The sequence below is a fragment of the Tympanuchus pallidicinctus genome, unplaced genomic scaffold, assembly GCF_026119805.1.
Source record: "Tympanuchus pallidicinctus isolate F22 unplaced genomic scaffold, pur_lepc_1.0 scaffold19, whole genome shotgun sequence".
NCBI classification, from domain to species: domain Eukaryota; kingdom Metazoa; phylum Chordata; class Aves; order Galliformes; family Phasianidae; genus Tympanuchus; species Tympanuchus pallidicinctus.
The window spans coordinates 4,958,124-4,982,316 of NW_026294710.1; the positions used below are offsets into that span (position 1 = coordinate 4,958,124).

Here is a 24,193-nt window from a genome sequence, read left to right on the forward strand (position 1 = left end):
ACCTTTATACCCAGCATGTAACAGTATTGCTATAGATCACTGGATCATATGAATATTAATTTTCCAGGACTGTAACTCTGCAAACATTTTTTCTTTTCTGCTCTGAGGCAGAGATGCTTTCTCAGGCAAAGCGATAAGCCAAGTTCTGTGATGTGCCTGCTCTTACTCATGTCTCTCACTGAATGCCTGTGTGAACTTTTCTTTTGCTATATACAGAAAAAATCCCATGAATTGCTCTACAAGTTTAAAAACAAAGAGTGAAGAAAGAAGAGCACAGGCAGAAAGTAGAATCGGACTTCTGATTTAATTACTCATGCATATGCATATATAGATGTGTATGCTACATTATTTATTGTTGTCTTTTTTTTTTTATGTCCACAGGGCTACAGCTACTCATAGGGGCCAAGTTATATTCAAGGATGCCTTAGCACAACAACTGTGCGAGCAGGGAGGTAAGAGCAGCCATTATTTTAATAATATCTGGTAAATGTGGTTTTCCATTGTATTTGCATGCCAGTGTTACTCATCACAAAAGGAATTTGAGAAAATTATAGTCAGGACCTTCCCTGTATTCTCAAAACCAACTCTCTCTGTGGTTGCACATCTCTGATTATTGATCTGGGAAATCCAGAATTCTGTCCTGTCTGAATATTGAAGAATATAAAGTACATCTTATTGCTTTATACCATTAAATTCAGCTTATAACAACTGTCTTTGGTTTACTCTCAGCATCACAAGCTGAGTATTAACGATAGCTGCATTAGCAACAAGAAAAGAATGCAGCCTGCCTACAGCAAAAGCTTCATTTACCACCTTGCTCACGAGCAGCTTTGCAAAGAACCTTCCTTCCCTTTTTGTGAAAGGAGGCCATCATATTTTTGCCCTTCACCAACAACTTTTGATCATTTTTAAAGCGAAACAAGATGTTTGACTTACGCTGAAAATCTGAAAATCTAATTGCGCAGCTTATCATATATAGGCTTTTGATGAATAACCTCAAAATAAATGTCCTGTTGAGAGTTGTTGCCTACCAGCGATGCATGGCTTTGAATGTGCTTCATTAAAGCAGTGGGAAGTACGGAAGGTATCCATCACTTCTGGTGACTACTTCCATAATCTCCATGGATAGGAGAGAAAGGAATATCTGTGCTGTGTGATTTCTATGGTATAGTTTGCTCTGCAGAATTTCAGGGATATTTCCACATGAAGAGAGACATGGACCAAATCAGTCTAAAATAAACATTTCAATATTACAAATTTGTTGTCATTTAAACAAACAAGTAAAATTAAAATACATACTTGGGCCTACTTAGTATTTCTTTTTCATATGAGCTTAGGAATATCTGTGCCATAGTTTTGTAGCAGGAAATTGTTGGACATTATTGAGAAGGATTTATTGAGGTGTGAATGAAGTATGAATCGTACCTCTGTGACAGTGAGGGCAAAACATTTCAGTTTTCAGTTCCAGCATGTGAGTTTTCAGTATTTTAATATTTCAATGGGAAACAGGGGAATTCAGAGAGGTGACTGAAGATACCAGTAACAAGCTCAAAAGTTAGAATTAAATATATTTTGAATAAATTAGAGCAGTGTGACACAGGTGTTGGCAATCAGAAGGGAGCGTGATAATGATCTGGATGGAAGGTGATTGGACACAGCAGGTATCAGTGTTTTACTGTGTGGAAGGAAAAATCCATGGTGAAATTACATAAAAATCTTCGGTATTCAGAACAGGAGATAAATTGTACAGGTGTCACGTTTTGTGACTGGTATAAGGAGATTTGAGAAAAGGAGTACTGTCAGGAATGCCATTTGGGATGTGTTAAGGAGAATGGTGAGGATATGTCACATGGGCTACTTGCTGGATAGACATGAGAGTGAAAAAATTGATACAGTTATTAGCATAAAATTGTAAAAAGTCTCATATGGAGGTGAATTTCTCTATTGTTGCTGCATAACAAGTCCAGTGCCAAAGGCAGAGCCTGCAGTGGTCAGAACAGGAAAGGAAAGGACACGTAAGTATGAGACATATTGAGGGAAGAGTGAGAGGGAGCCAGAGCACTGGCATTTATCAGCACAATGAAAGCTATAGGCAAGCAAGACAAGAGGAAACATATAACCACCAGTATCAGAGCTGGCAGTGTGGTCAAGGAGAATATGGGCAAAGCAACAGGATTCCCCCTGACAGAAGAAAATACCTTGATAAGCAGAGAGTAGCGAGTAGAAATCAATCAGTACAGGTTTTGACAGTCCTTGTTTCTGAGATGCTATACAAGAAGTCTTTGCTAGCAGAGCTGGCAATGTACACTGTAATTCTTTCCCTCTGCTGTTTTACACTTCCCCAGTTTCAGAGCATAACTCAACCTTAAATCAACAATTTGACAATACTTGTGTGGATTAGAACAATAACTCCTGATGATACTACATGCAGTCTCAGAGCACTCAGGGACTCCACAGCATAAAGAGAAAATGGGATTTGTTTATTGGCTGTATGCAGGGAACGGAAGACAATGAGCTGTGCCAAACCTGGGCTTCACTGTGGCTATGCCTCTGCCTTCTCCACTACACAAACACAGAGAATCATGTCCAGCACCATATCCCTCAAAAGGCCTCCAGCTTCCCCATCTTGTTGTCATCTCTCAAATCCTCAACAACTTCTGTGGTTTTTTTTTTCCGTAACATTCCCATCAATTTTCTTTACTTTGTTCAAAGAGTACTAAATAACTGTGGATTTGTATTCTCCAGAATGTTTGAAAATGTGGTAACTCCACCACCATCAGGTTTGTCTTAATCAAGGGTCATCCCGAGATGCAGTTTTATAAGCAGCCCACAGTCTATGGCAGCCATGAATAAGTTAATTCCTTTGAAATTCCAGCATGCCAGCTTCTCAGAGCTTTGGACAGATTTCTGTCCAGCTGCCAGTTTTCCTGACTCATCTGGTCAAAAGCTCTGTTGCCTGTTGTGCTTCCAGTCCTGTCCAGCACCAGGCTTCCCTCTGCCCTTTTTTATTTCCTAAGCAGTGTGCATTGCATTGGTCTTCCTTACCAGTGAGAACTATTACAACTCTTACACTATTAACATTGATTTTCCATTTTAAAGAAAATATGCTTTCTTTGAAGCAAACCTCACTTTAACTCCATGCAGACAATCACAATCTCAGCAACACTGATAATATAAAGGATTATTTCAGAAAGAATTAGTGTGTTTATTTAGAAGTGAAGATAAAGATGCAAAACAGCAAGAAAGATTGACGGAAGTGGGGTTTTAAGGTCTGTTTCTGGCTCTAAGCATTACTTAACTGAAAGGCTGAAGTGAAAAATGTACCACATAAAACCAAAGGGAAACTTTATAGATTTATTACACAACATTTTTATAATAATTATTCACCAGAGGTGATATCAGCCTTCGTAATAACTAGTATAAAGGATATACATGAAGACATGAAACAAGCACAGAATCTCAGAAATCATGATTGCTGTGGCTGTCTACCCTTAGATGTGCATTAGTAAATCCTAATAGAGTTAATGGGATTTGTGCAGTGAAAAGGAAGTGTATTTCTTATTTGGAAGTGAATTAAAGGATGATAAAGGGTAGTGTTAAGGAATGGCAATGCCGAACCAACAGCCCTATGTATAATGTAAATGGAGTAAGGAAAGATGCCACAGGGAAAGACACAATCACTTGAAAAGCTGTGTGTTCAGCGTACAATAAATATTTGAAGAAGCTAGAGAGATCTTTGAGAACTGATGTGTGCTTTAAAGTTTATATAAATCTTGAAGAAGATATTAAAGAGAAAAGGAAACATAAAAACAGACAAGAAAACAAAAAAATTTACAAGCCAAAACAGAAAATGTAGATGTGTTACAAATTCTGGCAAGGAAAAGTAAGAGTGTTAATGACTGATGATAGTTATCATCATTTTGATACTGTTAATAGTATCTTTAACAATATATTTAACTTGTTATCTAATAGCAAAATGAGCAAAAAACAAGGTAACCTTACAGATTGGTAAGGTAAACTAGTACAGATTTATTCATATTTATTCTTGTCTTAGGTGGAATAAAAATCTTACACTAAAAAAACACTAGTGTAATTAAAATGGAGCTGGCTAAAGATGAGACCTGGCTGCACTGCGCTGTGGAACTTGGGAGACCATCAGCTCTGTATGAGAACAGCAATGGTGTTGGAGAAAGAGCTCATGGTGCTGGGATGGAGGCAGTTGGCACCCCGACTGGTGTGAAAGGGCTAAGGGACTGTTGTCCCTTGTCCCTATGTACCTTTGGGCTAGTAGTACAGTTCTTTGGCATAAAGACCATGCTGGGAGATTTGTGAGCATGTTATAGAATCATATCATAGAATGTCAGCTTGTCATTTAGTTCTGCCTGAGTGGAGGAGAATCAGAACCATAAAACTCATGGAAATGAAGAAGGGTATTGTTACTCCCTTCTAGTGCAGAAACACTTCTTTCAGCAAAATTCCCAGAACTGTATACAGTCTCGTATTCAGCACCACTAATGGTAGAAGTGATGTTCCTTTTGTAAGAAACCACTGCCTGCTCTGAGAGATGAATCCATGTGAAAGTAAATGATGAGAACTGGCCCAGGTTCCCTTTGGTTTGATAGCTTCTGCCTGAATGTTTGCAGATCTTTTAGGCATGTTTTGTACCTTGTAATTATGGATTGAAGAACACTTTGAAAAACAAATATGAAACAGATTGCAGGGTCTCCGGCCTGACCAGAGTAGTACTTTACAGAAGAATGAAGTTCAAGGCTGACATATTGCTCCTTGGCTTATGTGTCAGCAAGAATGATTCAGCCCTCGGGCAACACGCTGACTCTCTCTAGAGGAATGCTCAACCTCCAACAGCAACTTTGCTTACCAGTGGAGAGAAAGTATTGGCAAGATTCTAAACAAAAATATTTGGGTTTGGTTTTTTTTTTCGTCTTCATCTGGCTGCTAATGAGGAGATTCGATTTTTCCATAATCTGCAAAATATAATACACCTTTCTGCACCTTTCATTTATGATGAATTGCTGAGTGACGTCTAATGGCTGCTGCTTGCTGAACTTGGTGTTTGATGCTTTTCTGGGACATCTGTGTTTCTGAAATTAGCTTTATATTGAAAATAATAAAGTCCAAAATTAAAAAAAAAAAAAAAAAAAAAAAAAAGTATTTAATTCAAAGGAGTTTTAGGAATGTTTTTGGAATATCTTCTTAAGCTACATTTCCTACCTATCCCTGTTCACTTGGTTGACCACACAGGTCTATGGAATATGTGCGTCAGTGGTACAAACTGATGTAACTGGAACATATGTTTAATTTCTAATATGTTAGCTCTTCTTTTCAGGTTGAATATTCATTTTGCTTAATCATTAGCCATTATCATATTTCATTATTTTCGTTCTGATTATTCCATTAGCACTAGGCTCAGCAACGAATCTTGTTTCCCTCCATATATACCAGCCCCTCTAGAGTGAGCTGACATTTCCTTGCAACTTCTTTCTTATTTTCCTCCCCTCTAGTTCATCCATACTAGGACATACTTTTGTATTATTTTAATTGTTGTTAACCTTTCATTAGCCTTACTTCATCCACAGAAAATGTTAACCTTTTACTCCAAAAGATGCCTTCATTCTCCCTCATTTTATGGACACAGAGCCCCACAATGACCCTAATGACTTTTGAATTCCCCAATACTTTGAGTTTCTCACGCTTCCAGTTTGACTGTGGCCTTTCTCTCTCTGAATCACTTTGTATTGTATACTGTATTGTATACTTTTTTTTCTATGCTTTCCTTACCAAAAAGATTGCCTTGCCTTACAAGGCAAGCATCCTACATTTCCTTACATTTTCTCGTATTGTATTTGCTCATGCCTCTTAGACTGTGAGCTCTATCGAGCTCAGTTTCCTTTCTTTACCCAGTACAATTCACCTCTTGTAAAGCTCTGTACATACCTTGGGTACTGGTTTAAAATCTAATAATAAATTCTTTTACTTTAAAATTTCTTAAAGGGAACAAATTGTCATTCAAGCTAATATACATTGTTAAGCCACACAAGTACTGTTTCTAAATTTCAGACCACTCAATCATGTGTCACTATCTAAGTGAATCATGGTTTAAAATGTATACTACGATAGCATTTTTTCCTCTCTCAGTCTGAAGTACTGTAGTTTTTTCTTTTAATTTTGATCTTTGCAGTGCTTGGTTACTCTGCACTGTGTAATAGTTTTTTAGCTTTCTCATTTTATGCAAGGAAATTCTGTTTTACTTCAGTCATATTGTATGGCCCACTGTACAATCTGCACTGTTTTAAAATAAGTAGTTCTGTGAGTGGATGAAAAAAGACAGAAGAAAATACTTCTAATTTTCTGTGATGTTTTAAATTTATAATATTTTGAGGATCTTAACTACAACACTTGAGGACTAACACAGTGGTGTTTTGCAATGAAATGTAAAATGTAATACAGGAACTATTCTTAGGGAGATTAAAGTCTAGGATCATCACTCATTAAGTGGTAACTTCACAGTCTGTTGTTGTGTTCAGCTCCAGAAATTGAATTACAAATTAGATGGAGGAATACCTGAGGCAAAAATGCTTGGGCTTCTGAGATCCTGTGGAGACTTGGGGAACAAAATCAACCTCCTCCTCATAAAATCTTTATTTGTAAGAACAGCCTTTTGTCCAACACCAAGTGTTTGCTTAACTGCACATGCAGTTTTTTAAATGAGTGGTTAGTAGTAATATTACATATGTTCACAATTCCCTTCATTTCAGTCTATTGGTAAGCAGTTTTGTTTTGCTGTATACAATGCACATAATTGAAAAGGCCTTTTAGGAAAAATCAAAGGCTGTATAAATGGCTAGTTATGATTTTAAAAATAATGCTGAAAGCAAAGAAATTTTTAAATATAAAAAATACAAGTTTGTCCTGTGCTTGTACATTTTGGCTGAATAATGAAATTTTGTGTAAATTCAGAAAGTACCATTAGTGATAGCGTGCACCCGAGGCTCGATTGCCTTCTGCACAAAGCTTCCAAAGAGCAATACCAAGCAACCTGAGATGAATGAGAATTTAGTCTTTCATTTAATTTTGAGGTCTGAATTGCTTTTGTTGGAGAGGAACGTCTCTTTCAATTGAGTTTCTTCGCAGGCTAATGAAATTTGCTCAGCCAGCTAACAAGTCTGTCCGTGACCTGGCCTGACGTGACCATTCTTCTCGTAGAAGAGCACCAGCAGCGGCTCTCAGCCACGCCTGTCCTTACAGATCCCCCCTTGTGATGACCCAGAACTAATGAAAAGGGTTAAGACAGAGCATCAGAGACAGAGGTCTTATTTTAGGCTTAACCACTAGCAACATCAAGACTATTTCAAATCTCACACCACAGTGTATTTCCTTTTCTGCAGGCAAAAAAAAAAAAAAACAACAAACAGAGCAGCTGCATTGTTCTACCTAGGAAACAATTCCGCTAATCCAAGTTAATCCATTTTTTCTATGCAAAGAGTTTCTAAGTCTTCTAAGAAGTATATACATGCCTCCGTGGAGAAGAACAATGCTGCCTTTTCCTGGGCAGTATCCACCAGCATTACCATGGAGGCACTGCTAAGATCTAGCTTGCAGTTGGTGTCCAATTGCTCCAGCTTGTATAAAGTCGTGATGAGAAGTCTGGGCCACTGCTATTCATAATCAGCATTTCTGCTCAGGAAGACAAGTTGGCTGCTTCTCACACCTTTATGTGAATCATTTTCTTGTGTAAAAATACAGTGTGTTAGAATCATAAAATCACAGAATCTTTGAGGCCTTTAAGATCCTTAAGCTCATCAAATCCAGCCATCACCTGACACTACAAGTCCACTACTAAAACACATCCCTAAGCACCACATCCACACATCTCTTCAATTCCTCCAGAGGTAGTGACTTCATCACCTCCCTGGGCAGCCTTTTCTAATGCTGAACTGCTCTTTCCATGTAGAAATTCTTCCCACCATCTAAACTTCCTCTGGTGCAACTTGAGGCCATTTTCTTGTGTCCTGTTAGATGCAAAAGAAAAAAAACCATTTCATATTTCTTTCCTATCTGCAATTTCTTTACAACATAAGTCCCTTAAGAATGTCCTTGCTCTCTGCTGCAGTGAAGCTTTCAGTGGCCATGTTGCACTGTCTGGTTACTTGATGGTGTAAAAGATGGCAGTCTCCTGTTGTAAGTCAGCTGAGGCAAAGCCGCCTGCCTGAGCTAAACCCAGACTGCTTGCCATCCTTTTCTGATCTGCAGATACCTCGCTTGTTTCTTGCTCCATCCTCTTAATCACCATCATTCCCATGGAATATTGCAATTTCATTACAAAATGTCGTGCCTCTAAGCAAATCAAATGGTTAAGGAGAAAATAGGAAGATAAAAATTGAAATTTCTGAGTTTTTTCTTGGATGACGATGTGTGAGGGCCTTACACAGCTTGCTGCATTCATTTGTAATTTTTTTCAATTTTTTTCAATTTAGAAAATTTAAAAATTAATCAGTTGCTGTGACAAAAATTGCAGTATTTCAGTAATTTTTTTGCCATATAATAAAGAAATCAGGACTATAATATGATTTAGGTCAATGCTCAACAAGAAACTCAGAATCATCTTTTTTCTTTTACTTGTGTTCTGTTTTCTGAAGTACAACACACAGCTAAAATATAGCCTCTTTTATGAGGTACTGAGAGGCAAACAAGATAGCTGCTTCCCATGAGCTCACTGATACGCACTCTTTGAATGACATGTAACATATTTGGGATTTAAGACTGGATGAAGTCATCGATGTAGTAGCTACTATGCAGTATCTACCATTCTGTTCTACCTGTCCTGAATTCTTTGTTTATATATGTATTTATGTTCTGTTTTCATTTGTGTAACTTTACACCAAGATTCCTGTTTCAAAGTGTTAGGAAATGGCTTCTCAATCAAGTTTAGTCCTTTCAAATGCACATACCCATGTATAGTGAGTCATTAATTTATTCTACTATTTTGTGAAAGGATCTACTAAGGAATTAGTTCAGCAGTGCACACAAAAATGTGCTCAAAAATAAGTGTTTGATTCAGTGATATGCTGAGATACTCCCTTTTTTGTTGCACTAGGTAAAGTAGGGTTTTTCCTTCCAGCAATGTGCCTAGTAAAATGTAGTATTGAGCAGAATAAATGGTCAAAGTATGGATTTTTTTTGCCTCTCCTAGACTTTATTTCTTTTATTCAACTTAATTTCCACTCCCCTAGTAAATTATTAACTTACTGAATCTTACTCTGAGCTGTTTCTAATATTTCATAATCCTTGACTACAAGTAATCTTTCTTCCCTTGCTGCACAAGTTTATATATTTCATTTATTATTGGTGCTTATTTTAACCAGAGAATATTTATTTATTTTTAGCTCCTGTTGTATTTGTATAACTCTCAATGTGTCATATTTTTCATAATTAAAGTGTCTGAAGAGTTGACTTAGTAGAACACGCTGCTAGAATTTGTTTTATGCCAAACTGATCTTTGATGCTGCAGTTAAGCACTGATCACAGCAGATATTCATGCACTGTGTGTCTTTGTTCTCCACAGCTCCAACAGAAGCTCCATTACATCCTCACCTAGGTAGGTGATTTGTCATTCTTACTACCAAAACTCAGAAACACTAACTTTGTTACAATAAACAATCCGTAAGGTCACATGAAACTAGCTCTGGGGAATTCAAATAAAAATGAAACTCATATAAAATGAATTGAATTATGTCTAACTCTGATTAGTTGTTTTTTCACTGTGATTTTTATTGTTGTTTATTTATTGCCTTTGAGCCTTTGCAGTGTGAGTACATCACGCCGCAGAGATTTTTTTGCTCTCTGTTAGAGCATCCATTTGAATAAGGATAAATAACCTCCACTGTGGGAGAATGCTGTCACACCAGCACTGGGTTACTGGGAAGGTTTTGTCCCTGTGCAACTCCAAGGTGCACCCAGCAACAGGGCAGTGCCACAGAGCACTAACTTGTACTCAGCAACAGCTGAGCTTTGGTCATTGGTCACTGCAAGTTGGTCATTGCAGAATAGATTCCAGCACCTTTGTTCTGAATAGAAGGTGATAGTCACTTAATTCATTTCATGCAATCATTTGTAGAAAAAGTGTCTGTTTAATGCAAGTACTGGAACAAGTTTCAGGGTTTGGATGTTTTGGTCATTACATATAAATGAAACAGTAAATTTAGGGCAAAAGCTGAATTCCAAAGCTTGCAGGTTAATGGTTGGAAGCACTTGTGTAATCTCACTCACAGCTTAGGCATCTTGAATGAATCTGCCTTTACTTCCACCTCCACTGACTGCAGCAGAAAAATCCCAATGAACTCATGGCTTTTTGCTTGTCAGTTACCCAAGTGGATCTCCTGACTTTTAGAAACAGAGTACTCTCATGAGGACCTCTCATCTCCCCTTGTGCCAGTGCTTCCAAATTCTGGATTTGAAAGTTGTTTTTTTTTTCTGAACTTTCAGAAGAAATAACAGATGTTAAAACATTAAGCATGCATTTATCAGAACTGGAAAACAAGTGGTGATTACACTGGATTTTTGCATATGACACTTTCTTTTGTTCTAGCTGAAATGCACAGTGACAGCATTATCCTACGAGATGACTTTGACTCGTACCATCAGCAAGAGTTGAATCCTAGCATGTGGTGAGTTTCAGACTTTTTACACACATCTCAGTAAATTAAGACATTCCGGTTATTACAGAGTATTATTTTAATTCCCAGATACCTCAGCTCACATTTTTATAACCTTATGTATGTCTTTGCTCCTTAAAGATCTAAATATACTAGCTTGTTAATTTCTTGATTAATGATTGAGTGAGAAATTCTTAAGTCCATTGAAGCGAGCAGGAAATTCTTATTCAGTTCAAATTTTGAATTAATCCAAAAATACAAGGAGTAGAGCAAAACTCCATGAATGATTTTGTGTGAAAATGTTGATTTCTTCAAATCAAAGCGTTTAATGGAAAAGATGATGAATTTGAATGCTTAAATTTCTTTGTTTTGATTATTTTTTGATTTCCTGTTGACGTAATACGTATTTCTGGTGAAGCTAACTATAGTCAAACTCATTTTAAACTGAGATAAAATACTTCCAAAACATTGAAAGTAGAAAATCAACTCGAGTTGAAATTTATTTCAGTTCATTTCAGTTCAATTCATTTCATAAATGTAACTAATTTAATTAATTTCGTTCATACAAGACAGGGATATCTTAGTGAGTTACTTTATCTCTTTCAGGCAAAATGTGCTTTTAGCAGTTACTGCATTTGTTATTTAGGAATACATTTGTTCTTTTAAATCTAATTTAGTTTTCCTTTTTATTAAGGTCTCTCACAGTTTCCTATACGTGCAGGTCTTTTGCATTTCACCATCATGTAAAAAAAATTATGGTTTATGAAATGCTACAGATATTTTTCTTTTGCATATATTTATTGTAACAGGTTTTAGTATGTGCCTACTATTTTCCCTCCTTTTGTTCCTTTTGTATTTTCTCTTCAAATGTTTTTCTGGACAGACACATTAAGGACCTGGAATGCTGTAATATAAAAAAAAAAAAATAACCAACTCTTTTTTTTTATGGGAATGAATAGATCAAGGACTCTTAATGGGTAACAGAATAGCTGCCAAGGTAGATAGCTTTAGCAGCAGCGTGTTAAATGGACTTGAGTGGAAGGAAATGAGAGGAGGCATTATTTCCCTGCAGATGTCTCATAACTCACAGAGAGCCTGTCTGTTGGGAGCCTCCATAATTTATTTATTCATTGCTCTCTTATCTTCAAATTCATCCTTGCTTTTCAGAAGTCTCAACAGAGAAATTTCAGTCTAAAAGAGGCCCTTGTGTCCTGCTCTTTTTGTCTCTGAGATTTGGATGTGGTCTCTATGGAATAACCTTGACCCACCTTGGCTGGTGGGTCAATGCACAGAGGATTGTGTTTGGAGAGAGTCCTAAAACTCACTGCAGTCCTGCAATGGGTGCCTTGATATTCTTGTAATGACACCAGAAAGGCAATGTCTTCGGCAAGGCTCAATGGAAGTAGAGCACAAATAAAACTATAATGAGGTGTCACGAGCTTTTCTGCATAAAGAATTTCTACAGTAGCTCTCCCTCCAGTGACGAGCTGCTTAGTGGCAGGAAGCTCACTCTCATTTGGTTGTCTTGTGGGAATTAAATCAGGGATTATTAGCAGTTTACACCATCCCCCCTAAAATTGCATTTTTCCCCTGGCAGCTGCTAAAATCCCATCTTTATCACAAACAATTGCAGTGAGTGCTGGAGCAGGATTTCCAGCCCCGCTCTGGCTCTGCTCCTCTGTGCTCTGAGCGCAAGAGCAGCTGCCTGCTGCACCAACCCTCCGGCAGCGCCTTGTCACCAGGGGCCAGTTAGACGAAGCCCCTCTAATATTTTCTGAAGCCATTATTTGTGTAAAGATGAAAAGAGAGACGTTAATATTTTCCTCTGGCCTTTTCTTCCCAGATCCTATGCAACACTGGCTTGGTGTGATTAGCATTGTCACAGCTCCTGTACCACTCTCTGCACACACAACTCCAGCAAGTTCAAGTGCACGAGCAAAACCCTTTGTAGCTTATGTGTGTGCCTAATTCTGAGTCCCAGCAGAGCTGGAGTGCCACTCCACATCAAATAGCTATTTTGCACAATGGCACTGTATGATTTTGAAAGTGTCTACTTGTTTTAATATAGATTTCTGAGCTTTGAAATGCATTACGAGACACATTCTACCTAGCAGCCATTTGTTCCTTCAGAGGCTCAGGAAATGAGAGGGAAAACCTTGGGTGTTTCTGGAGGTGTGAGGTGAAAAGAGAAGAAGGGATGGGATAGGGCTCTTTGTAATCAGAAAAATCAAGATCTGGAAATGGGTTCCTGATAAAAATCAGTTTGGTAACAGAGAGAAAACAGGAAAAATTGAAGTGGGAAAGAGAAGAAAGGAAGAGGGAGCAGGCGAGGAAACATCAAGCGAAGGAGGAAACAGGGAGGGCTTCTGTATTGGGAATGCAGGAACTGAAGCATCTTTTCTTTCATTTACTTGGGACTCAGCCACCACAGAGATTTCCATATGGGGTGTGTCCTACTGAGTTTCCTACTTCTGTCTTCCAGCAAGCAGTACTGTCAGAATGTGACTATTTCTAAAGTTGCCAAACTTTAGAAGCATAAAAACTTGTTTATTTAAGCAAAGATTTCCTCACTCTTCTAATCACATTTGCAGTGTACTTTACAAAGATCTCACTTCGTTCTGAAATAATATGACTCTTGGATTCATGAATACCCAATGCATTTCATGTCTAACATGTATTCGGTGTGTAAGCTGGTTAAATGACTCCTACTCTGTTGTCAGCACACCACATGCTAAGCAGTTCACAGCTGGCTTGCAGAAAACCGTAGCTTGTATTGCATTTTTCAATGAAAAGTCTAATAGCACAACTGCTTCATGGTCTATCTGCTGTAAGCTGGCAGGAGTGTGTTAGTTCAGAAAACCCAGAAACCATGGAAGTAATAGATTTCCTCAGTAGTTGCATCATGTAAATTTAAATACAGGAAGCCCTTGCACAGGGAAACTTGCTCTCTAGTCTTTAGGGGAGATAAGGCTTCGTAAAACTTTTCTGAAGGCAGAACTGCATGTTTCTGGAAATGTAATTTGCTTTTATGATGTCCTAGTTGATATATAAGAGGAATACTTTGTAGTAGCGGCAGAGAAAGAAGATTTTGGGCATTTTCTAAACATGTGGTCTGTATCTTGGAATATAAAAGGCCAAATGATATTTGGATGAGAAAAGAATGAAGGACCAATATAGGTGATATGTGAAAAATAATCTAGTTCATTGGATACATGCTTCTATGATCATCTTGCCTCTATATAACCTCATAACAGAGAAGAGTAAAAAATGATGCTATGTAACAACTAAAACAGTTCAAACAAGAACAAATCTAGATGAAGATATCTTTACACTGAATGAATTAATCTTGAGACAAAGAGAGGGGAAAGCAGATGCATAAATTAATAGTGGTTCTGGCAATTCTATGCTTTAACAACAGGGATGTAGATAACAAGGAATTCAGTACGTCTGAAAAAGAAAAACTACATGAAAGCTGTTGCTGGCTAAACTCTCTCAATTTAGTACCATGTTTCATCTCAAAGCCCATCGACACTCCAAACAGCAATCACTTACAAAAGATAAACTCCTCAAAGACGATCTGAAGAAAAACTGAGCAAGTAAAATCAATCAGTAAGAAACAGACTCCATTGCTTCTTCATAGCATACGAGAAATGAAGAGGTACAGTGATATATCCAATGGCACAGAAATTGCAGAGCTTTGTGACAGGAGAGAAAGGTCCTAAAGTGATTTCCAAATTGCACTAAAACTGTGGGATTAAACTTCAGAAAGATTTATGTTTTAAAATCTCGTGGCTGTTTGAGATGTTTACCTTCTAGTCCAAACATCACAAAAGACATCAGTCAATATACTGTCTACAAACTCAGATTTTGTAGAGGGAAACAAGATGACAAATAGTGATGAGGAAGCAGCAGATGTTTCCCCTTCAGCAAAGTGAAGAACAATAGCTGAGAGAGATGGGACTCTAGGCTGGTGATGAGAGTGATGGCAGTCTGCAGAGAAGACATCTAGATGAATATAACAAACATCAACAGTGCCAGTGAGAACCAGCTGTGAAGAGAAAGCTGAAGTGATTTTAATGTGCTAAGACTTTATACCAGGCGGGTGAGAAAGCAAAAAGCTGCACCTAGACACAGCGATTAATACTGTCTCCTGGTCATATGAATGGAAAAGAAATTAACCTTACTGTCTGCACCAGAGAGGAGTAAATTGGGTCATTTCTAAACATAATATGATGATGATGATGATCTGAGGAACACCAGATCAATTACCTTACTCTTCATACATTCCTGTCAAGCTGCTGGGCAATTTGTTGTCAGAAGTGATACATTTCAAAGAGAGCACAAACATACAATTTCTAATGAGAGGAGTCATCCTAGAGAAGATGAGTGGTGATGAAAGAGCTGTGTTACATTTCTAGACCACATTACAGCAGTAGAATAAATTAACAGCTAAATCTTAATATTTTTTATATATGATAAGGAAACAATTGCATTATCACTTGGCTTAAGTAGTATGTCTTTTTATTAGGGCGTAAATATTCTCTATGTAGTATTTGTAGGTAAGGTTTTCCTGCCATATATGTGTCTCTGCATATATGGAGATTTCAGGCAGTTACTCTGCTATCAAACCCAAGAGCATAGGGGCACATAATATATATAATAAAATAATGATTATAAGCAGCCAGAATACTACAGAATTCCAGCTATTCTTATTCCTGTTCCCATGTTCTTCAGTTACCAAGGTTTAGAGATCAAGTGAAATTTAGATAATGAGAAAACATACACAATCTAAACCCTGTTTCTTTGCCTTCTCCTAAGGCATGCTTCAGTTCATTCACATGCTCTCTTCTTGAGCTATACTGAAAAATAAAATTATGGGCCAGCTGTGGCTTATGTAAGTAAATATTAATTCATTCAAATCAATAGAAACTACATTACTTTATTAGAGGATTCAGTTTTGCTACTTAAATCCAAAATACTAAATGCTATAAATGTGATTTGCTGAATGACGTTAGTTAAATTTCCATACAAGTTAAAAATCAAGGATGTTTTAAATCTGACTTTATTCTGGTAACTGGAAATGAAATTTACTTTAATAAAATCTTAGAATAAGAGAGTGACTTATGAAGTGGGAAGAGGTTTTCATCTTTGATTTCTGTAATAGACTTGGGCACATTAGAGCCAACCCTGCATTGAGCTGACCCTGGATCAAGTGAATAAACCCAAAATAACAAGTGCAATCAATTATTCACTACATCTGTGCATCTGAAAGTCTAACATCTATTCCTCAGCCCCAGCTCTCTGGGTAGATTTGACCCTTTGATGATGCTGCTGGACCATTCCCAGCAATGCAGTCAGAGATTTAAATTGTCCTAACTGTGCCCATGGTATGCTTATGGTTTTCAGACACTCAGGAATAGAAATATCCAGCTTCAAGATGCTTCCAGAAGGACTCAACAGAGGTTTGGCACGACACTTACCAATGAAAAGACAAACCAGCACCATAACTTAGGAAAAGAAGTGAAAAAGATCAAGGAAATTTGCATAGGAATTAACTGTGATCATCGCTATGATCATATTTATCAACAAGCCCCTATCTTGTTGAAATCTCTTCCTTTTCATCTGAATTCTGTCATCCAGAAATTGGCTGGAGAATGAGGTCAAGCCTTCGCAAATTACTAAACTATGGGAATGTGTATTTTTGTGGCATACTGCATCAGAAAAGGTGGCCAAGCCAGAGGCATTTTGTGTGAGAGTAGCCAAAGAAGAAAAGGTCTAAGCATCCCTTACTGAAGTCCATTTCACTTTAGACTCTAAAAATATCGGTTATCAAAGTACAGACAGAAATTGGAAAGAAATGAGTAGGTTTGGAGTGAATTCACCATTGCTTACAATGGATTTGTCCCCAGAGCAAATGTTGTCTCTGCATTTGATTTGCAACAACATGAATGGCAGACATTGAACACTCCAAGCTCTCCTGTGACAGTGCCACCTCCCTGCTTGGTTCTCACCTTCATTCTGCCCTTTAGAATAGATAACCCTGCACCTGGAGAGTTCAAGGTTTCAAAATCTGCAGTGTCCATTCCTGTTCCTGTTTGGAGGAGTACGACAGCCTTGTCAAGAGGAACTCAGTGAGCTGCCTAAAGGCCAAGCTCTGTGCTAGGCCTTGGTCTCCATCCATGCTGCATGAGGGCAATAGAGGACTGAAGGCATACTAAGGCTGGTTTTCTCTCCAGACCAGAGTGTTTTATTCTGTTCATTTCCAGGAATGAGATTTCTGTCCCTGAGAGAAAGGTGGTAAAGCCAAAGCCATGCAGAAGTGATGCAGGAAAGCAGGAAAGTGATGTTCTAAGTTCTGCAAACTAGGATACCTCTGAATTACTTATTGTCCCTGTGATCTAAAGTGGCATTATAAAATCACTCAGTTGCTCTGGTTTGTTTCTCTGATGTGATCCTACCCATGTTTTGCAGTAAAGCGCAAGTACCTATCTACCTATCCACATGGTCCTTTATCAAGAGGCAGATTTAGCACCTCAGACTTAGAGGTGCTTGACCTTGTGTTAGTGAAACAGTGTGATTTGAGTGCCAAAATATAACAGTCTTATTTTACAGTCTTCATGCCTGATGCCACCTCCAGTGTGTGGTTTCTCGTTTCCATTTTGAACATGTTCTGTTCTTCCTGCAGGTCTGAATGCAGCAACTGTGAGATTGGAGAACAGTGTGGTGTGATTATGCACGGCAGTGCCATCACTTTCTGTGAGCCATATGGTCCCCGAGAGCTGGTAAGTGCTTTGCAGGTTTGGTGTTCAGCAGACAGTCTCCTTAGCAAAGGTGATAATGCCATGGAAGAACACCACAGGAACATCCAAAATAATAGATGACTGATAACCAAAAATTGTTGCAATCTTTTGCAAGGGAATATCTCTTGATCCAGTGTATATTCATTTTTTGAAGTATCTGTAAAGACAGGCTGTGGATGTCTCTGTAAAGAGAAGTTGTGGATGCCCTGTCTCTGGAGGTGTTCAAGGCCAGGTTGGATGAGGCCCTGGGCAGCCTGGTCTAGTATTAAACGTGAAGGCTGGTGGCCCTGCCTGTGGCAGGGGGGTTGAAGATTCATGATCCTTGAGGTCCCATCCAACCCAGACCATTCTGTGATTCTGTGAAAGGTGATGTAACAGAGCTTTGTTATCAAATTGTTGTCATCATCTTTTTATTTCCGACAATGAAATAAAGACAAGGTTCATTTTTCTTCTTCTATTCTATTAGCTCCGTCCCCCCCTTTTTTTTTTCTTGTCGTTGTTGACAAATGTTAGTTTGGTTGTAAAGCATCACTTGCAAACAAGGCATTCTACAGATTTAAATGCAGCCTGGAGCAAGCACCTGCCATACTAAGGAAAGTGTATGTAGCAAATTGAGTCATGATGAAGGTGACAGAATAACTTCACTGGGGTGTAGTTTGGCCATAAAATTGCAGAAATAAACAATATGGTGCAACTTGCATTAACTTGGGATCATCTGGGTGGGGGAAATTAATTGAAAGATATATAACCAATGCCCACATGCTGCAGCTGACACCAGCAGTTAGCTGCAGTGATGTAGATAAAATGGGAAATTTTGAAAGAACTGAAAAATTACAAGAGCAGCTCAAAGCCTGTATAATTCAAAATTAATTTTCATGTTTTCAATAGTATTCTGAGTGGAGGGAGAGGGTAATGAGAGCTATTTGAAGAGGATAGATGGAAGAGGGCCATAAAACAGAAGTGGTTTTGGCCAAGAATCTTCTCCTTGTTTCAGACACTAACAATTCCTTTAATGGGATTAATTTTACATCTTGAAGTGAGATCAAAATTGCACAAATGCAATGAAGATGTTGCTGGTGACTCAAAGGCATAAACAGATTTAAAAGCAATTCATTTATTTTATGGGTAAGGGAGAGTTTCAGTCATTCCCTCCATAGCCAACTCCGGCAGGGAAATCCTGACAGTGCTGCTAAATTGCCTCTCTGCTACTTTGAATTCTATCCGAACACGCTAAGCTTCATTAACTGCCTTGAGAGGAAATGCATTGTTTTATGCCTTGTAAAGAAATGAAGTCACACCACTAGGATGCTTTTTCCACATTTTCTTACTCATTTTAAATTCCAGTATTGCATGTAGGTAACTTCCTGAAAAATAACTTACTTGCATTTAGCAAACCAAGGGTCCCACGTAGTTTAAAATGTTGTTAATTAGATGTCTTCTTCCTGCTGACATGTAATTCAGCCTACCTTCATTAATCGCAAATTGACTTAGAAATCCAGCATTGGACTGTTCTCTTGTACTGCCACATAGCAAAATGGCACTGTCCTAGCATCAGGAACTTGGGAGAAAATATTATGATTCCTAAATGGTGTGATTAAATAATCAGCTGAAAAAATAATCATGCTTATAAACAGCTCTAAGCCTAATAATGGAAGTATAAGTATTATGGCAATGTTGCCGAAAAATCAAACGCTTATGAAGCGTTTAATACTTGGGGTGAGCACAGGGCACTGCTCATACCACAGGTCTGACCTGGGTTCATTTTCAAATATGGACATATATTTTAATCCTAATTTTCTTTAAGATGACTTGATATTCATGTGTAACCATCTTTCAGCATCTGAACAATTTATCTCTTCCTGTCAACATTTTTAAAACCTTTTTTACTTCTCCAATCTTTATCTATTTTTGAATCCCATTCTTGAAATTGCTCTTGAAATCTGTTTCTGTTCATGGCTCCTTTTTCCACATTATTGCTTTAAAATACTAAGTGGAGTTGAATTTGCAAAATGTATTTTATCAACAACTGTGACAGCTACTGGTTTTCTTCCTTGACCTCCGTCTCCGCTCCTTACTGCCTGTAGCTGCCTGCTGCTGCTGGGAGAGGTTGTTTAATACCAATTGTCTGTGTCTGTTGGTGAGAATTTACCACTGGTAAAATCCTGCGAAGATATTTAGTGTGAGGGATGTTGCAGAGAAAAATAGCTACTAAAGACTCCCTGCCTGCTCAGAAAAAAAGTAGTTTTCCTTTCTGCAGTATCTGAACTTACCAGTCCTTTACAAGACTCTTCAAAAGGTTTTTGGAAGATCAAATGTTGTCGTTTTGTTTTTTGTTTTCTGAAACATTACCTGAACAGCTCTCAACATATTCTCTTTTATTTTTTTCTGAACATCTTTTGTGATGAATGATAACATTTAATTTCTTGGCAATATGAGCTACTGAACATTGATAAAGGGTTTCATTTTGAAATTAGAACTTGCACAACAGAACATAATTAATTGAATGTAAGCTAATATAATAGGTACTCATAACTCAAGTCAGAAAGCACTTTATTACTTGGCATGATAAAAGCGATACGTAATATTGAATCAATCCTGACAGAATGAACATAAACTGGGACAACTGCAATTTTAAAAGAGCTGATATAAATGCAGCCTCCTTGGTTTTGCTTAAAGGCTATAATTGCCTTTTAGAAATATTCCAAGGAGAGAAAAATTGTATTTTCTGCAAATATAATGTACAGATAATGGGAAATTTTCAAATAGTTTTGAAAATTGCTGTTTCAGATTATTGTGATGGTTTGAGAATGTCTCACCAAATCTGTTCACAGATCATTAACAGCTGTGATTAATTACTTAAATTTTCATTCATCCTCCTAAAGAACTTGTAGCTTTATTATCAGCTAATCTTTAGTGCATTTCAGTAAAGATCCCATTTGTTAACACTTATAAGAAAATTTCCTCTGCATTCAGTGTGAGTGTAGGAAAAAAAAAGACATCAAAAAGTCATGCCAAAACAAGCCATTTCATGGACCCTTCTCTTCTCATTGTGGAGGAAGGAAAACAAAGATCTCTCTGATGTTCTTTGTCATTTAGTGAAAAGCTGCTTGGATAGTACAGTCATAGCTCATGCTCACCTACACCCACTGGAACCCAGGACCAGGTCTCCACCTATTATAAATTCACAAATACCTTAACTTGGTTCAGCAGTGGACAAAACTGAATCTCTTTTGCTCTTGTGCACCATTTCCTGGAGACAGAGATGCTATTCATACAAGCACTGGTGGGCTGCATAGTAAACCATGCTTTTTGTAAATGAGTCCAGGTCAAAACCAACTTACAAAGGAAGAAGACCATTAGCCTGACTGAAATCAGCTTCTCAAGCTAATTTACCTCTTACCATCTAAATGCTGATGTTAATAATGGATGAGAATGGTGAAAGCTGTCCCGTCACCCAGGAATTTGTTAATCATAAAGATGTGAATATACATACAAATTCTGATTATACATTGGCAAAGATATGGATATTTTTCTGTAAGTCACCAAAGACAGAAGGGCAGAAACAGGGAGCTGAGAGATAGCATTAGTTCTGCATCACTGGAGTCCTAAGTAACAGTCAGAAAACATCTGCATTTTGGATTAGCTTTTGTTCATTGTCATGCAGCTATGTGCAGGGAAATAAGGGAGTTCAGACATGAGAGATTTCTCTCCAATTTTAATATATATCTACACAGTAGATAATTAAAGTGAACAGGAATTCCTGATAATGGAAGAATCTGTGCTTTTGCCATGTGACTTGGGGAAATTATACAGAAAATGAGCTTTTTGCCATTCAGAAATGCTGACGTTGCCTTTGTAATAATGCCATAGTAGGATCTTCCATCTAATTGGCTCTACTCTTTAATTGAGTGCTGTTTTTTTTAAGAAAATGACAGTTTGTCTGTGAGCTCCATTTTTTATCTATATTTTGCAGTTCAACAATTTTATTATGATTGTTGCTGATCTTATCTTCTATTCAGTTTGCTCTCCATCACTCAGAGTATTCAAGTCCTTCAGGTAATCTACTTGTAGCCACCTTCATGCAGGTCCCCAGCTCGGCACTGGCAGCCAAAGCAAAGAGCTCTTCTAGCCCCAGACCTTGCTTCAGGGGTTGAATTTGCTCTGAAGTTTGGCTTCTCTTTAGCCATATCCACATTATGATGATCTGAATGAGTGAGGATCACAGATTTCCTAATGGAAGAATCCATCGCTACTCTAATGGGAAATAACATGAAATTTTGTTCCGTGGGTTCTGACATGCAAGGACAACTCCAAGGTCTTCAGATCCAAGCTTCAGGCACCACTGGCAATAAATATCAGATGAATTTACTTAGGGCATTTGCTGTCACTGTTCTTCTAATTAAATGACATTTTTAAGATTGCATAAACTTACTGTCTGATCAGTTTGTGTCTTTTTTTCCTTTTTTCTTTTGTTTCTTGCTGATGTAGTCTTTTATTTTGTACGTTTTTCCTTTTTTCACTCTAGCCTACAACATCTGCTTACAGTGATAAATCATATCTCTGCTGGGTCTTTTGCAAATGGGAATGAACCGAACTTTGAGTCTTTTCTTTTTGGGACGATGATCCAGTAGCTCTTTCTCTTTGCTAAATAGTTGCTATGATTTTTCAGCTCCTCAACAAAATAACTAGATCAGGCAGTGTCTTTATAGTAGTGTTTCTGGCTTGCTTCTTAGATAGCAGTAGTGTTAACTTTCAAAATGTATTTAAAATAATTCTGAAATAATACAAGTGGTTCTGTCTTCTTCACAATACCGTATTGCTTTTTATCTCATAAAACTGTCCTAATTTGAACTACTGAAATATGAGGGTATTGAAAATGGAGAAAGAAAAGCAACACAGGTGGGCAGTGTCCTGAATACAGAGTGACCTACTTGAAGTTTTTTGCCTGTCTGTTTGGTCTTGCTTGGATGGGTAGATGCTGCTACAGAACTTCATGGTATATATTATGCTGTATCACCAAGTTTTTGTTTGCTTTACTGATGAAGACTAAGATTATATTATTTCCTCTAAATATTTCATTTTATTATTTTATATTCATTTAGTGTTGTTTTCATTATTTATTTATGATCATTTCTCTTTCTTGTTCTGTGCTGAGAGAATAAAGAGTTACATATGCACATGTTTATCCAAGCTGGCCATCAATGACGAGGTTGCTTCATTTTTCTTCATTTTTTAGATCTCCTAACACTGATCAAGTGCCAGTGTTTCACATCATTGGGCAGACAGCAATACAGTAAAAAAAAAAAAAAAAAAAAAAAAAGGAAAACAGCTATGACATGTGATGAGATATCAATAATCAAAATGACATAACAGCAGTGTCCACAATCACTCAACCTGAAAGGATAGGAAATTAATTGTTTTATTCACTGGAGATCTATGTATCCAGAGACCTTCCATGCTTTCAAAGAAAAACAAGTGATGAATGTACTGTTCTGCTGACCTAACATGATCTCTCTGCTGTTTGCTTTTCTTCCTGTAGACTACCAATGGCCTTAACACAACTACTGCATCCGTCCTTCAGTTTTCCCTTGGTAAGTTTAGCTCAGTCTTTCACCTGAGAAAGTGTAAAAAGTCATCGTTGCAATGGAAAGTGACCCTCAGTTTCATCTTCACTGTTTTGTTTGGTGTGGCACTTGACATGAGAGATTAGAATCATCTTGTAAAAACTGCATCACATTTATTCATCTCTTGATAATCCATGAAACTCCCAATATAAACTTTGGAAAGGAGCAATTCCAAAAAGTGGATACTCCAATGATGGGAGGTATAGTCATGGAGTAATCTTTGTCACATCTATTTTATAACCCAATGGCAAATGTTATAGTCATTTCTTCTTTCTCTAATGTGTGATTGCTGTTTCTAAAATAGAACTAGCAAAACTGGATTTTTCTTCTTTAATATTTTAAACCCTTGATGTCTTCCAGGTTATGGTTGGATAAAACTCTTTATAACACATCTATACAAACAGAATAGGTAGCGGGACAGAACAAAACTAGATGCTGTCTGACTCTGATTATTTACAGGGGGAGGCATGCTTTACCACCTAGAATGCCTGCTGTAAGTTATCTCAATGTGTGGTTTGGGCTTTTTGCAGAAGCTGGGGCTTGGGGTGAGGGCAAATTTGGAAAACACTTAATTCCTTAATTTAAATCTCAGTGTTCAAAGTATGAAGGAAAAATGTTTTTATGACTCAAATAGTTCAATAAAAAAGCAAGCAAGAAATACAGCTGCTTCCTCTGTGGACTCCTGGATATATATTTCCAAATTATATACCTCTTTTTAAAAGATTTTAAATCACTAGAAGTATCTCAGCAAAAGGTGTGATTAAAGTCTAGAAATCTCAGTTGGAAATAAGAGCTATCAGGCAGCTTGGCAGGCTGCTTCTTTTTTTTGGTGGATGTGAAATCAATATCCTAGAAGGCTCAGAAATACATCAGTTACATTTGTTTCTACCTGAAGTCATTCATTTGACTATTTGAGGGCAACATTACTTGTCACTGTGCAGTTCACAGCAGTGTTATTAGTGCTAATGATTGGTATATGTGCTTTTATATAGAATTACCATTTTTAAAAAGCTAGAAAAATGTGCCCATTCCTAAGCTGAATTACTGCACAAAAATCCAACACCTCTAGCAAAAAAACAGCCTGGAGCTGCTCTGT

The 24,193-nt window shown here is 37.6% G+C and overlaps 1 protein-coding gene across 2 annotated transcripts in view; it reads left to right on the top strand.

Annotated features, from left to right (window-relative positions):
* RELN (reelin) overlaps window positions 1-24,193 on the top strand; it is a 267,668-nt gene that overhangs the window by 108,189 nt on the left and 135,286 nt on the right. For both annotated transcript variants that reach the window (XM_052680833.1, XM_052680834.1), the window contains exons 4-8: window positions 382-452; window positions 9,584-9,616; window positions 10,607-10,685; window positions 17,359-17,455; window positions 23,013-23,064. In XM_052680833.1, the coding sequence (XP_052536793.1) occupies window positions 382-452; window positions 9,584-9,616; window positions 10,607-10,685; window positions 17,359-17,455; window positions 23,013-23,064 (332 nt within the window). The remainder of the gene's footprint in view (window positions 1-381; window positions 453-9,583; window positions 9,617-10,606; window positions 10,686-17,358; window positions 17,456-23,012; window positions 23,065-24,193) is intronic.